The sequence below is a fragment of the Notechis scutatus genome, chromosome 3, assembly GCF_049901735.1.
Source record: "Notechis scutatus isolate UNSWTSFEM ecotype Mainland chromosome 3, rNotScu1.2, whole genome shotgun sequence".
NCBI lineage: Eukaryota > Metazoa > Chordata > Lepidosauria > Squamata > Elapidae > Notechis > Notechis scutatus.
The window spans coordinates 173,259,006-173,275,854 of record NC_142011.1 but is presented as its reverse complement, the minus strand read 5'-3'; the positions used below and the strand labels follow the sequence as shown (position 1 = coordinate 173,275,854).

At 38.4% G+C, this 16,849-nt stretch overlaps 1 protein-coding gene across 1 annotated transcript in view; it reads left to right on the top strand.

The window, feature by feature from the left end:
• The window catches only part of CYP7B1 (cytochrome P450 family 7 subfamily B member 1), a 97,116-nt gene extending 85,023 nt beyond the window's left edge, over positions 1-12,093 (top strand). The window contains exons 5-6 of the mRNA XM_026692109.2: positions 158-336; positions 2,856-12,093. Coding sequence (XP_026547894.1) covers positions 158-336; positions 2,856-3,143 — 467 coding nt within the window. The 3' untranslated portion in view covers positions 3,144-12,093. The remainder of the gene's footprint in view (positions 1-157; positions 337-2,855) is intronic.
• The last annotated feature ends 4,756 nt before the right edge of the window (positions 12,094-16,849 follow it).

Below are 16,849 nucleotides of genomic sequence, written 5' to 3'. Positions count from 1 at the left end.
TCCCCCACTGCCTATTTTTCTCTCCACCTTTTTTTTTTCTAACCACATCTAATAAACTAATTCAGTGGCTACTGTAGGAACTTGTAAGATCGTCATCTTCAGTAGTTTTAACATTTACGTCTTGTTTTGTTCTGTTTTTCTCTTTATTTAAATTCAGAAAGTGCTATAAATGAGAGCTTGCGAATGTGTTCCTCATCAATTAATATCCGTCAAATCAAAGAAAATTTTATTTTCAAGTTTGAAGAAAATCGTGAAGTCTGTTTGAGAAAAGGAGATTTTTTAGCAATTTTTCCTCCGGTTCTGCACAGGGACCCTGAAATCTACGAAGATCCTCAAGTAAGAGTTGACTTCTATTGCACATATGATCACAGATATATATTTCTGCTACCAGGCTCTTTATAATACAGATTATTTTTTTTTAGGAGAATGGGGGGGGGGGGGGAACTGTGGAACAAATCTTCCTACTTTCAGTTCTTTTCAAGATGCCTGCTGCAGGTCAAAGGATTCAAGGTCTAAAGGGAGAAATAATGACAACGAGACTGACTGCTTACTCCCTTTCAGATGAACTAACAATTGTTCACTGACTACCATAAACTTGAGGCTAAATGTGGGCTTTGTTTGGAAGTGGATCATTGGATGCCCAAAGAAGGCAGAATAATGGAAGGTGGCTTAAAGAGCAAATAATGTGGGCTATTTAGTTAAGTGGCCCCCAAAGCATCACTGATTCTCTAAAGCCCCAATAATAGCAGTGTCTTCTTAAGACATATGGTTTTTCACCTCTCTTTATAGGGATTGGTCTTTTTGTAGTCAATTAGTGTGGCATTGCGAACTCAGGATTGTAAAGCTGTTGCTCTGCAATGAAGCTTTGAGGGTGTCATCTCCGTGTATTTTCCCTTTTCTGAGGCTAAAGTTAATGAATATCAAAGACTGCAAATTAATCCTGTCTAGTTCAGCTTAATGCAGCTCCAGAAGTTCATTACCTGCATGCAAACTGGAGGGCTGTTCCCTCAGTTTTTACTGAAATATTTTGCAGCTGGCTTGGAGATGCTGTAGAGGCAGAATTGCAAGTCGCAAAGCTTTACAAAAATTCTGCTTTTTACTGAATTCCATGAAGTCCAGGGATAGTATGATAAGTTGCAGTTATGGTTTATAGGGCCTATAAACCAGAGGTGGTATTCAGCAGGTTCTGACCAGTTCGGGAGAACCGGTAGCGGAAATTTTGAGTAGTTCATAGAACTGACAAATACCACCTCTGACTGGAGATTTTACAGTCCTCTGACATGCCCACCAAGCCACGCCCACAGCACTGGTAGTAAAAAAAATTGAAACCCACCACTGATACATACCCTTCAGAAACATCCAAGATACAGTTTTTACTGGCTGTGCAGGACGTATTCATTGTTGCCTCATTCTATACTAACTTAAGTTTTTGTATCATTTCAAGGGCAGCTCCAGCTCAGCAGTTCCACTTAATGTAGACATGAATTTTTGCTACCTAAGGAACTGCTTCCAGTCAGAGTTGGAGGAAAAAAATGATAGCGCATGTTTCTGCCAATTTGAGATAGAAAGCCTACAAAAACTACAGTTGGAAAGCCTGATTCAGGCTTTGCACAATCTAAAACAAATCTCCCAATTGCCTCCTCCTTCAGCCCACAAAAAGATGAAAGCCAAATTCTTGGCTCTCTTATTTGCATAACATGGCTTCCTGGCTGAATCACAGTTGAATCTGCTAGTGTACAGAATTTAAAAGATGGGCTTTCAATAGGGATGAGGTGAGAGTGCACATAAGTGTGTATGAAGGACCATCTGTAAGTTATGCTTTAATGCATTCACTCTGAAGTCCCTAGTCTGTATTCTTTAATGATTTCCTGGTTGCAACATACTTTAAACAGATGGGCCCTTTATCAATTACTAAAACTATAAACAAGGACAGTGTGCCCTTCTAGTTTTGATTCCAATCATCCCAGATTTTTTTGTATGAACATATTGCAAGGTTTCCTCAGTAGTGCATGTTAATGCATTTAGACTTGCCTTCACAAGTTAGAAGGCTTTCCAGGAAGGAATTCCTGGTTCTGGAATAATTCTTAATAATTTAAGGAATTATTTAGAATGATCATTATTGTTGTGGTTTGTGTTAATGGTGGTAATTAGTGAGGTTGTCGTGTTTATTTTGCTGTTGCACATTCTCCCTAAAACACCAAGGTCACACCATGAGCAGTACCTTCAGCATGGCCTGGCTTCTGAGTGTTATGTCAAATTTAATAAGCAGGGAATTGAAACTGAAACTAGGAAATGGAGCAGAGGAAAATGATATGGTGGTGCTTAAGAAATATATTGCTCAGATTTAGAGAAAGGGAGGTGCCGTGCAGCCCTGAACAACAAAAGTGAAGAAAGGAAGTCACACTAACCTGAGGGAAGTGAGTAATTTTACCTCCCCTTATTTTAGTTAGAAGAAGCAAATGCCAATATATAGTGTTTCTTTTATTACGGTATGTTTCTTGTAGTTTGTCTCAATATACGATCTTTGTGTTTCTGTATCATCACCTATACAGTATATCCACATGGAATTCAAAATCAGTAAGCAGATGAATAGCAGATAATCCAATGTGTTTTAAATGAAACCCAAAAGGAAATGAAACCCAAAAGGAAAGGTATCCAAAGGTGTAAAACATAGGAAACTGGTTCATAAAGTAGGATACAGAGCTGTAGGGCCTGATTTGAGACAAGAAGACCACATTTTAAGCACAAGTGTGGTCTTACTTGCCTTCCAGAAGTACTAGGAACAAAGAAGTTTTTCCTGCTTCTTATAGCCATGTAGCATCTGTGTAACCACTTAGTTTTCATTTTTCTTCCAGACATATAAATTTGACCGCTACGTGGAGAACGGCAAGAAGAAAACAACCTTCTTCAAACAGGGAAAGAAGCTGAAATATTTTCTAATGCCATTTGGCTCTGGAGTCAACATGTGTCCTGGCAGATTCTTTGCAATGAGTGAAATTAAACTCTTTGTGGTTTTAGCATCGGTTTATTTTGATATGGATATAATGGAGGACAAACAACTTGGACAGGACAAGGATAGAATAGGCTTGGGTATTTTACTGCCAGATTCTGACATTCTTTTTCGTTATAAGCTTCGGTCTTAGTACAGAACCTCTATTGCTTATTTATATTACTCAAATTAGTTCTGTCTTTCACTAAATGTAATGTAGCATTTGTATTTCTGGGTATATTTACAGGTTTACTGTACTTTCATTGTTAAGTGTTTTAAATATTATCATAGACTGTGCTTTTCTGTGCAAAAATGAATGAGAGGTAGATAAATCCATGTAAATTCTTTTTATGATACTTGAGTTCTAGGATCTGGGGTCCCACAAGTAATCCAGGGATTCATTGGTCTTCTAAAGAGAATTTGATACTAAAAGTAAAATCCTAAACATCTTTTGGGAAAGGTAAAATCTACTCATCCTGGTGACACATAATTCAGAGTAAACATAAATAAGGGTCACTTTTTCTGTTGATTCTGGAAAAGTCCCAATAATAAGTATTGCTTTTACTTGTATCCTTCTATTGCCAGCCTGAGGCATGATAACAAGGATTTATCTTTCATTCCTACATTCACACAGAAAACAAAATGTCAAAAAAGCTAAATGCTTTTCTGTGCCAACAGTTTCCTTCTACTGGGGGGTCTTCCACTAGGCTGCAGCATTTTGCAAAAGTTGGGAAACTTGCTAAAAATATAAACTCTGACAAACCCCTTCACCATCCTCTTTATATATTGTCTATAACTACTTTGGTATGAAGAAGATAGGAAATACTCAAAAAACTCTGCTAGTTTAGTTTAGTTTACTTTATTGTCATTGCACCTCGTATAACGAAATCAAACACCGTCTTCAGTGCACATCATGACCATGAAAATAAACACAAACACACATCCTTCACACTTCACACATTGAATTGAAAACCCCCGACACCGCACCAACACTGCATTATATAGCAGAATTCAACAGAGCTACTGCCCTGGGATAGAAGCTGTTTTTCAGCCTATTTGTCCTTGTTTTTATTATTCTGTACTGTCTGCCAGATGGTAATAGTTCAAAAAAAGGGTGCCCAGGATAAAATGGATAGTTGAGAATGGTTTGAACTTTCTTGAGGCAGCGAGAGCTATAAAGCTCTTCCAAAGAGGGGAGAGGGCAACCAATGATTTTTTGGCAAATTTAATCCTCTAGAGTGCTTTCCTATCTGCCACTGTGCGATTGGCAAACCATACAGAGGTGCAGTAAGTTAAGATATTCTCTATGGTGCAGCGGTAGATGATCACCAGCAGTTTTTCATTCAGTTGTTGTTTTCTGAGAAGTCTCAGATAGTATAATCTCTGCTGGGCCCTTTTGACCAGTGTTGCAATGTGAGCATCCCAGGTCAGGTCCTTTTTTATGGTAACACCCAGAAACTTAAAACTGACCACTTGCTCCACTTGGTCTCCATTGATAAGTAAGGGCTGGATGTCTGATCTGTTCCTTCTATAGTTGACTATAAGCTCCTTGGTCTTATTGGTGTTGAGGACCAAGTTATTGTCTCTACACCACGAAAGCAACCAGTCCATCTCATCTTGGTAGGCAGACTCATCCCCACCCCGGAGATAAGTCCCACCACTGTTGTATCATCTGCAAATTTATATGGATATCCTTATATGGATACTGCAATAAAGTAAAGTGGCTTGAAAAATATGACCAAAACAGTAATATGACCTCTTCATCTCAGCAAGGCACTTCATTTTGCAGAGATGAAGAGTTTCTGCTCATCACGGAAAGAAGGAACACAATTCTCTCTGATGCACTTTATGATGCTTCAACACTTTGACCATCAGTTCCATAACCAGAATTGGTTCTGCACATATTGTGCTGGGTTTTTTTCCCTCTTCAATCCTGCCAAATTCTCAGAGACTCCCTGGACAAGTCCCTGCAGTTTACTTGGCAAAGTTTTTTCAGAAAAATTTGCCATCGCTTTCTTCCGAGGGCTAGAGGCAGTGACTGACTGAAGGTCATCCAGCTGGTTTTGTGCCCAGGCTGGGTTAGAACTCCCAGTCTCCTTATTTCCAGCCTGATGCCTTAACCATTACACCAAACTGTCCCAATACATGCACAACTTCTCTTTCCTAGAAACAGGGATAAGTGACTTTACAAAGCAACTTCACCGAAATGTTTTGTCCAAAACATTATACAACTCTAGTAGATGATCTGCAATGTAACATAATTTATGAAGCATTGATGAATTAGATAAGCTACCTGTCTGTGCTGTTGATACTCATATATGGGAGGAAATAAACTTTTTTTTTAAATTAATCTGTCAGATTTATTTTAGGTGGTGATGGTGCACACTGTGGGCAAATGCATTGCATAGTCAGTTGAAGCTCAAAATCTAGATATTTTTTTACAGAATGATAAGCAAAAGTAATATTATTACAATGTCGTACAGACATGCTTGCAGAAATGTGAGCTGAAACATACCCTACAGTTGTGAGGATTCCTCCTTTGGCAATCTTTTGATATCAACTGTGGGGTGAATTAAAAGCAGGTTATTTGATTAAAACATGGGTTGCATTTTGATTCAAGTTGTGATTTTACATTTTGAAATTGTAAATATTGTGTGTTGAATGATAAAAATGTAATGGTGCCTTGTTAAATAGGACAGCAACACATAACCCCAGAATAATCACTGCTCTATAGCTGATGTGTCTCTCTGGGAACCAAGAGCAGACAACACTTATAAATGTACAATTGAGACCTATGAACGGGGAAAATGCTCAACTTTCACTGGATATAGGGAGAAAAAAGGCAACTGAGAGGCTATGTCCAAACCCTGCACTACATTATAGACTTGATGGATCTTCAAACATATTTTTCTGCAAAGTTTATAACAAAGTCGTGTTCGGGAGGAACAGTTGTTGTTTTTTTCAACTGGAACTAATAAATTGGTGGAAATTCTTGCAGCCCATCTCCCCTTCTCCACTTCTCTAAAATAATTCTCTGGTTTGGGTTTTGCCCAGCAAAGCTATTCATGACCAAGTAGCATCATTCTTCTAGAATTGACAGGATAAAATAGTACAAAATATTATTAATGAAAAAGATTAAGGGGACTCTTCTTCCTAGTTTTAAACCCTAACCCCACTCACCCTTAACCACAACGCAACCATATCATGACAATATCATTGTGAAATTGCCCTTATTCTATGCCCAGGAACCAAGAGAGACTTAGATACAAGATACTTAGATGGAATAAAACTAGTATTTTCCTTTTTAAGGTGGCATTCTTCCATCGTAGCTTCAATGTGTATAAAATTTATAATGCTTTATTATACATTATCTTGGAACTGTGGTCAGCTGGGATCTCCTTAAGATGGCATCCTCAGCAGGTTGTGTTTTTTTAACTGGCTCTTTGGCAGTACGCTTTGAACAGGAGCTACTAGGAATGAGTCAAGATGACCATTGGGTAACTATGGACCTACTTGAGAAGAGGAGCTAGAAGGTAGCAATTCTCAGTGAGAGAAGTCGGAGGGTAGAGTCTCCATCTTTTCCTTTCCAGCTTCCTGCTGTTTTAAGAATACCTGGGTTTTAACAGCACATTTTGATTTTCTTTTCCTTTTGATTTTTACTTTCAACTATTAATCAGCTGGTTGAATGCTGATTTAATTTAACCCCCTACTGAATCTTAGTTTTATTTATGTTCTTTTTATTGTTTTATTAGCTGTTGTACATCACTTCTGCCTTTTCCATATGGAAGATTCAGCAAGCTTTGGATAGTGATAAAAATGATTAGATTTACATTAGTATCAAACTTTCACTGCAGGGATTTTGTATTTTATACTTTAAAAAAAACATGTCTTAATTTTTTAAAAATTCTGACAGAAATCTCTCTTGCTAAAAGTTCTCAATGCTTTTTGAGGCTAATTTGTTATGGTGCTTTCCCTGTCTTTGAGAGGAGCTGTTTATGACTAGCTGTAAAAGTTTCAGCCGTAAAAATTTAACTGCTAAGTATTTTGGACTATATCAAAATAGTCAAAATGCAAGCAATATATCAAGACAAAATTTATTGGGTAAGCTGGGCAGAAATAATACTTTTCAACTTACAAGTTCAACTTGAAAATTTGGATAAGAAGCTTGATAAAGTAACAATGGCTTTAAAAAATCTGTAACCAGATGCAAATGACAGTGCTAAAACAAGATTTACAATTAGATGGATTAGAATGTAATTTAATGCTGGCAGATCTGAAAGATGAGGTGGACTTGGAAAATGCAAGTTGGTTAGAGGACTCCAACAAAGGTATATATACTAAAGACTCAAAATTGATAGAATTGATCAATGATAAACTCAACTTTTTGAGGAAGATTGGGGAACATATTTATTATACCCAATCGGAAAACAAATGTTAAGAGGTGTTATGATACAATTTACAGGAGACTGTTTTGTACAACAAATACACACAACAGAGACTTCTGACTTTGGGGAATAAAATCCAACTGCTAGAAATTAATATCTTAAAGGAAAACCTTATTATTAAAAATCAGTTGAGGATATTTGATCCTGGATAAATCAGAGACAGTGACTGTGGTGAATTATAGTAGATCAGAAGCCATTGTTGACTTTCTGCAAGTGAAATACAATAAATGGATTGTTAACAGAAGGTTTTGAAGTTTAATTTAGCTGTTAGTTTTACCTTTTAACTATGTTTTCATAGTAGATAGATGACAGGCTAAGTGGGTTAGGTAAACAGTGTTGTAGAAATTTATAGATTGTGTGCCTCCTTTGCAAGGCAGGAACAGTTATTATTTTTGAAAGATATCAGTGTGAACCAGGGGAGACAATTTAGGTATGGGTTTTTTCCCCTTTTATGCACTTCTTTGCATAATCTGTTTAGCTTTGGTTTTGTTTGTTTTTTGGTTTTTTGAGTTTGTATTTTAATATTTTGAATAAAATAAAAAATGAGAATCAGGGAAGTGTGGCCAGTTGAAGTATTGTGTATCAGATGTGTGCTTTGGGTATGTTGAGAAGTGTTGGTGCACGATCATCCCACTGGTTGTTAGCCAGCTTCTCTTCCTGCTGATTGTTAGCCTACTTCTGCCTTAGTTGATTGTTCTCACCATTAGCACTTGGCTTCCTCCATTTCTTTCATGCCCATCCACATTCTTCTTTTCTGTTCTGGATATCAGCTTCTCTCCAGGCTTCCTAAAAGGAAACAAGGAGAGCAGACCCCAACTATTTTTTAATCAGAAGAGGACATGTCCCCCCCCCCTTAACTGTTCTAACAGTATTCTGAAATGGAACTTTATTTTAGTTTGCCACAATCCTGCTTTTCCTGATTGTAGTGTCCAGAGAATAATGAGTGAGATGGAACTAGGTATTCCATAAGTGGAAATAAGAAACCTAGTAGCAACCAGTTAGTTTCATTCACCTGGGTTTATAGCAGGATTCAAATATTTAAAAGACACAACCTATTAGTTAAAACCAAATTCTGTTCAAGGGGGAGGCTGATCAAGAGAAAAACTCCAGAAACAGAAAAATTGCCTCTTTCAAGGGAACTTTTTTTGCCCTTAATCTATAATGGGACTTAGCAAGTACTCACAGAATCCTAGGGCTCTGCCAAATAGAGTTTAAAAACACTGCTTTGTGGGACCTAGCAAGTTGCCCAATCATAGGACCTGCTTGCCTTCTCTCTGGCATCCTCCATACATTTCTTTATTTCGCATTTTTAAAACTTGGAAGATGTAGAAATGTAGGAGAGGACAGACAAACCAGCTTAGAGAAAACGGGCAGAGATCTGAAATCCCAGGCCTGTTCCTTTTGCTGCAGTGCCCTGATTTATGTATGCTTTTTCCTTCAGGACTAGGATGTCTTGAGACAAATCAGTTTCTCACTGAACAACGTACACTCAGAAACCATTACAAGACTGTTTGGCAATCTCTTGGAAGGGCAGGAAATGACAGCGAGGAGAATAAGTGTTATGCCAGCATTGTTTTATGCCACCTCAAGCACAGAGAGAAAGTACTTCCATTTAGTAATGGGAAAAGATTTTCATATTTTCTCAAGGGTACTGGTCAGTATTCCACAAAAATGAAATCAAATGAACATCTCTTGAAGAAGCATGCAAATTGAATAGTCCAAGACACAATTATAAAAGTTTTATATATTTGTTCCGATCTTGGAAACTGTTGTCCTTCATGAAATAGGACTAGCTAATGGTTCCAGACTTATTGGTAATATTAAAAGAAGTAGCCATCTGCTAAGGAATAGATTCAATTCATTTTCAATAGGTTCTATTTCCTTTGGCAATGGAAAGGAAATAATTTTGATCAATTTCAACAGGACTGATTTTCTTTGAAAGTTTCCAGGATTGTTTCCAGAAAGTTAAACAACCTTTTAAAATTCAAGAAACAGTGAGATTCATATATATTAGAATTACATTGATTTTTAATTGATGTACAGCTGACCTGTTATGCTTTACATTAGCTAGATTGTGCCCTCTCATTTTACCTTTTTTTACCCAAACCAGGGGCAGTGGGATATTTTTAATGGATTAACATAAGTGGATCATATATTTGTAATGGTCAAATAATGCAATTGTTTTTTAATTTACTAGTTTTGCATTAATGATCTTTTACCTTTTGTGCATTAGATGCCTGACTTATACCTATTCTAGTTTTTAAAGTGGTGTTTGATTTTTTTTCATTGCATCATGACAAAATAGTACAATTTAATATTTTTTCTAAAATATATTTACAAATCTAATAGGGTTTTTTTGTGAGACACTAATATATCTTAATTCCAATTAATTATCCTGCTGCTTCTAACTGCTACTAGTTGTCTAGTTTGTATAACAATAATAATGTATACAATTTCAGAAAGATATCAGAAATTTTAAAACAAAATGAATGGTGAAAAAAACCTGCTTGGTGAGCACAGTGAAAACTGCAGATTGATCCTCTCCCTAAGGTTCCATTCTACCTATAATCTTAAATTGATAAGTGTATCACTGTCCTGGTCACAATGACTAGTTATGAAGAGAAGGAAGGACTTGTGACTTGTTCTTTTTAATCTTATTAGTCATGTTATTCTGCACAGGCTAAAATGAGAATTGAATACAATGATACATTTCTTCCGACAACATGATTCTGGAGGACTATTTTGTAGCTCGTTATGTTTCTTTTGAGGCTTTGCATGTTTTTCTTATATATACACGTACATATGTACATACTTACATACAGAGAGAGAGAGAGGTCAAGACAGTTTGGTGTAGAGGTTATGGCATCAGACTAGAAACAGACCATGAATTCTGTCCGACCTTAGGTACAAAGTCACCTGGGTAACCTTGGGGCAGTTACTTTTTTTCAGTCCTAGGAAAGAGGCCATTGCAAACTACTTTTGAAAAACCTTAGAAAACTACAAGGGCTTGTCCAGGTAGTCTCCAAGGATCAGACATTATTGAATGCAAGGGAAAAATGGTTCTGTATAAAGAATATTTATGTTTAGGAGTTAAAAGAAATACACAACTTTGGGGCTATGTCATCCATTTGTAAATATCTCCTTATTTTATTCTTTTTAACAACTTGTTCAACTTGTTGCTGGGGCTTTTCTTTTTAAAAAAATTGACATTTTTGTCTTTATATACTGTACTTTTTGACACATTTTATCCTCTTTGTTTTATTCTGCTTCTCCAATTTTATGGCTTTTAAATGTGTGTGTGGATTTATGGCATGCACCCATATAAAAATGCTAACTGATCATTCTAAACCACCTTGGAAATATTTGCTTATAAACATGTATTCAAAAACTATTGATTGCTGGGGAAAACACCATACATGAGATTAAACATCTACCAGATAGATTGCCTACTTTGCCTCTTGTATGGTGTTTCACAGTGGTCACATATTGGACAACTATTGTTCTTATTATCTAAGATTTTCTGATATACTGTTAGTAATTTAAGAAATTACAAAATTAACCAACAACCTACAGTTCCAACTAAGCAACAATAACTTACAATTCCAACTAACATATTGGTGATGATGATGTTGTCCCCAAGCTAATCCACTCTGGAGTCCTTGGATTACAAAATCAATGACTGAAATAAAAGTGGCCCATTAGGAATCTAGTCATGATCAGCTGATTAACAGCTTTTTCTAGGCCTGGTGCCTTTGTACCAGGCATTGTCTCTCAGCCTAAGTTATATCAAGGAATCATTTTGGCAGGAATAATTAAACCTATCACCTAAAGGTCCACGAAGAAAAGGTACAAATCTAATAAACTGTTCTTCATAGCAGTATGAAGTCATGTAGCCATATTATTATAACTGATGTATGCTAAATAATAACAAAGGACAATGCAAACCTAACTGCATAACTTTATAACAATTGGAACATTGACTAATATTTTGAAAGCCAGTGAATGTTGACTATTTTATTAAGCTCAAACATTAATATTGCATTAAGATGTCAACTGCTGATGAATTCTTAATAACTGTTTTGTTTGCTCTTAAACCATATATACTAGAAATCCTCATAGTAATAGCTAATAATAGGAAAAATTAATATTTTCCTGAAACAATACATATCTGTATAATATATGACATGGAAGTAAAGATCATTTAACTTAATTTTCATTTAAAGATAATCATGTGCCTACATATTTCAAACATCTCAATGTCTGCAAAAAAAATAACATGTATACAATATTCATACTGGAAATAGTAAATATCCTGGTTAAAGATTTTCCCTGTAATCATGAGGTTTCACGGATTATTTATCAAATATATCATAGTGCGCAAAGCATTTGTATTTCTCTTTGTAAACTTTTGGTAAGGTACTCATTAATTTGTGAAAATAGAGATTTTAAAAAATGAAAATGTCATAATTAGGTACCCGTATTTTTAAATTATATCAAAGTAATGAAATCATGTTTAGATATTAATGCAGTGTTCTAAATCTTGATCTATTTGTACCTGTATAATTTTGTATAATAAGAATAATATACTTGAATTATAATTTGAAATCCATGTATCTATATTAATAAATAAATTTCATTGTATTTGCTTTATAAATAAGATATACTTGTCTTGTTGAAATGCTTTGTAAAAATGCAGGTTATCTGTTATGGATTAGTAAATAAATGACTATCACTGAAGAATGTGTTCACCACTTGCCCTTATTGTATTAATCTGGAGGAGGCAGGAAGTCAATATTTCTGTTATTTCTTGCCTTGTGACTACTCTAACACTTATTCAACATTACCCATGTTCAAACCAATTTCTCAAAGTAATTTATATAAATAAGTAGAACTAAAGTCAGCTGGCTGTTTTTTGTAATATCCTACAAAAATGTTTCTTAGGATTTCAGGTCCTCTTATAGATGAACTGATTCATATGAAAGACAACTTGCTTATAATTTATAATTTTCTTTTAGCTGATTATTAAGACTATAATGAAATTGTATTATGTGATAGCACATCTCAAAGTACAGTTCATACACATATTTAAGATTTGACTTTCAAGTAATCCTATGATCTTCATGCCAAGCTAGACTGTAGTGATAAGGCCATAGATCAGTCATTTTTAGATGCAGGACATTTTTATACAGCAATGTAGAAAAACTAACGCTGCCTGCCAAAATGCTGTCACTTAATGAGTATGCATAAACATATCAATGAAAAGTGGGGGAATGAAAGGCAGTAAAAATAGGAAATGTTTGCTGAAAGCAATGCAAACAGTAACGCCTTCTTGTTAAATTATTTGAATACAAAATTTAAAGATAATCTTAAATTTCTTGCATCGACATCCCCCCAAAAAAAATTAAGTTAGCCTCAAGGAGTCCCATTCCCAAATACATGAACACTGAAATGAATGTAAAAAGAAGCATTTTTTTAAAAAAAATGTTCATTAGTTACATAAAGCACTTTTAGATACACTTTTTTTTTTCCCAACTACCATTTCAAATTATTCACCCTGCTAAGTTCCTATGTCTCCACACACACACACCCCGCATTTTAAAATGCAGGAATAAAAATGCTCTGAACACACAACTTCAAATGCCTTTTTTTTTTTTTTTTTTTGCACATCTCTTGTGTCCTGCTGAACAGGCAAGGGCGATTGTCAAATCTCTCTGCTGGGAGATTTTAACCCCTTTCGAGTCAAGGCGTTCCTAAATGAACGCTCAGCCCAATAGGGAACGCTTTCTCTTACCAGCAGACTGCAAGGGAAGAAAGGGGGGGGGCTTTCCTTCTTTCCCACCCCCCAGTCCCCAGGAAATGCTTTCAAATACATTAGCAAAAGCTATCAATCTGCCTCAGTTGCGCTTGACCAGGAAACGGGCACTAACCGTGAAAACGCGACCCATTTTGGCCCAAACCCGGGAACTAATTAACCCCTTAGGATACGACGCCAAGTGGGACGCGGCTTTTGACTCCGGGGTCCAGAAGCGCTTGGTTGAAAAGATGCGAGAAGCTTTGGGAGAAGGAAGTTTTCAACCGGAGCCTACACAGAATCAGAGACGGCTGGCTGCCCATCCCTGTCGAACCGGGCGAGGAACGTTTGGATCGGATGCCGAAAGAGGGCGGCCTCGGTTCCGTTGGCTTTAGAACGTCCTTCTCTTTGAAATCAGCCGTGCCTCCTGCCTGTAGCAAGCGCCCGCGGGGAGAGGCCTTTCTCCGCGGTAAACCTATCGGAACCGGGGGTGGGGGAAACGGACGGACTTCCCTACACTCATCCCGAAAGTAAGAGGACGCCTTGATCGCGGGAAAAGAAGCTGCCCGGTCTCGGAAGCAACGCTGAAGCGGGAAAGAAGTTTGGCGAAGCGGAGCAACTCGGCTCCTCCGAGCGGGTTTTCCTGGGCTGCCGCCCTTTGCTTAACCCTGGCGGGAAGAAGGGGCGGGGTCCCGGCGCCTGGATACCAGAAGACTCTCCCGAGCGCAGGACCGAAGGGGTGGCTCCGCTCGCGTTCCAAGGGGCGGGAAAGAGACGCTTTTCCGGCGGCCTCATTGGAGGAGCTTGAAAGGCGAGGCGAGGCGAGGCGAGACTGAAGGGACCCTTCGAATCTCCGGGGCAATTAGCAGCGCCGGCGGCGCTGGAGACGGCGGGGAGGGAGTCCGTCGCTTAACCGCGTCCCAAAAGAGAGCGCAAAACCATGAGGATGTGGCCCACTCGCAAATGTGGGAAGCGATTATATTAATTAAAAAAAAAAAAATCACCTCAGAGCCTCCAACCGTTCGCTCTTATGTTGAACCATACAATAAATTTGAACTCTTAAGGCATTTATTTACAGAAAAGTCGCCGAGTCTCGGCTGTTTGGTTAGAAGGTCATTTAAAGTAAAGTAATGCCCATAGAAATGGCCCAATTGCAAAAGAACACTTTTTTTTTTATTTAAAGAAGCGCGAATATCTTGGTCTTCGGGTATTACATCTCCCATCTCCTACACGTCTCGCTTTTCCTGTGGTAGAATCGACTATGCTAATTCTGCAAACTTTTTAGCACGCGCCTAATTCCTTTAAACATTTTTTTTAAATGAGAATAAATACGGTTTGGCCTTTACTTGCTCTCTTGTAATGACGCGTAGAGGCCGTTTTCTACACGTTCTCTCCTCTTCTGTTTCTCCTCCCCTCCCAATCCTAAATCACTTTTTCATTAAAGATTTTTAATAAGAAAAACCACTTGATCGCTAGTCATTATCTCATCCCTCCCGTGCACACAAGTTCACTTACCCATCCTTTCATTTATTCACTTACTCATTCCAGCAGATCCGCCGCAACTGACTGCTAGCAGGGATGTGAACACTCATAATTATTTGTCAAAGTCTGCAAAGTGTATTATCCTTTTTTCTACTGGTAATTAGTTACCATAGCATCTAATACGTAAATGTGCCCAGAGCACACCATTAACAGTTAAACGGAGGATTCAATTTAACACATGATTATATCTTTCATAAGTCATTACATTGGGAAAGTCAATGTCACTCACGCTGGGACAACCGCGGGATTAGAACTGGGGCGAGGGGGAGAGAGAGGGGAGGAGAGAAGAAAGGGAGGGAGGGAGGGAGGGAGGGAGTTCGCCTTGGCAGCCAAGGTGAAAAAGAAAGGAGGGGTATGTCGGGATGGGATGGGCGTCCCTAGTTTGGCGGGTTGGCTTCAGTAAAAGCGAGGCTCTTGAAGGGGAATCTTCATTTCTGATGAAGTGATCCGTCAAATAAGGCAGGGAAGGGGGAGGGGTGGCACGCAGGGCGGCGGGCAAGGAAGGGGGTGGGGGGTGGAACAAGATCAACTGGTCCTCTCACGTTTTGGAGCCCGGCTCAGGGATTGCGGGTGGGTCCTTGATGGTTAGGCTTGGTTAGGAGCGGTGGGTTTAAAACACCCAAGTCGCTATCACTTGTCTCGCATTTCTACGCAGGGAGTTAACGCGCCAGGAATTCCAGGAGAGGCAAAAGGGAAAGTGCGTCGAACGAGGCTTTGGGAAAGAGATCAGAAACTTTCTTCTTCCCGGTTTTTTAACCCCTCCCACCTAACTGTCAAGAAGAGGAAGTGAAAGTGGAAAAGGAACAATCTTGTCTCCCCTCTCCCGGCACATCTGAAACTTTCGACCGAAAGTTGGTGGTACATTTATTATCTCAGCTGACAATTGTCACCACCCTGAGCTCTGCCGTCGCAAAAACAACTAGAAGACAAGTCCATTGAGTACTTAGTGGAAAGGAGAGAAGAAAAGAAAGGCAAAGGGAGCGAGAAACTCCTCGCTGAGCTGATGAAAAACCAGCTTCTCTTGTTCCAGTTCTGGAACTTTTACTTCCTGCTGCTGCAAAAAACCGACCTGAACCGAAAGGACTGAGAGAAAGGGAAACGAAGGGGGAAATGCAAATGTGGTCTATCCCAAAAATTACGGCTCTGTTGACAGCATCCCGGAAAAAGAAAAGGCTCAAGCCCTAAGGGACTCTCCTGGTCCTCACAATCTAAACTCAGCGGAGCCGTAAGCTAAGAAAAGCTCGCGATCCGATCCTGCCACAGTTACTTTTGTTCTCGCGTATTGTGAGAGGAGAAAGTTGCTTCCTAAAACTGATAACGCCACCCGTTTCTAACCTTCAGAAAGAGAAAAGACTGTAACGAGAAACTGCAAAAGCAGCTTTCCCGGAATCTTTTGGTTTGAACAAGATGCTATTCGCTAAACGTTTCTTGCCCCCTTCCCAATTTTCCCCTTTCTTTTAGCCTTTCGCTCCATTTTCTCTCCACCCGCACCCCCCCAAGCTTTTCCTACAGGGGGGAATCCAGAAGATTTAAATCTGCCTACGCCTGTCATGTGTGGGGATGTCTGGTGGTGGAAGGTACAGGCAGGCTTTCGGCTGCGTTTGATTCCTAATCAGGATGATGGACAGCAGGAACAGAACAATACAAACTAATGGCTGTTCTGCTGATCACTTTACCCCTTGATTAAAGACACCCAATTACGGCGCAGAACAGTGTCGTAATTATGTTCCTTAATCACATCCAGGAGGTCTAATTGCCTTAACGACGTGTTTCATTACATGAATTTAAGTATTATAGTCGACAGTTTTCATACACAGTTGTTTTCAAATTAACATAATATTAGACACCGTCATGGAAATTGTTTTAATAATCATAATCAGGCGCACCCAAGCTTTGTCTGGTAAATATTGACAGACAGTTTCTCCTGACGCCCAAGGGTGAGTTGCTCACCCTGGTCTGGCTACCTTCACTTCACTATACAGTTATTATTCCTGAAAAGTTACAGGTTCTGATTAATTAATCTTTTTATTTTTAAAGTGAAGTGGAGCAGAAAATCTTTATCCGGTCTTCCTTCCTCTTCAT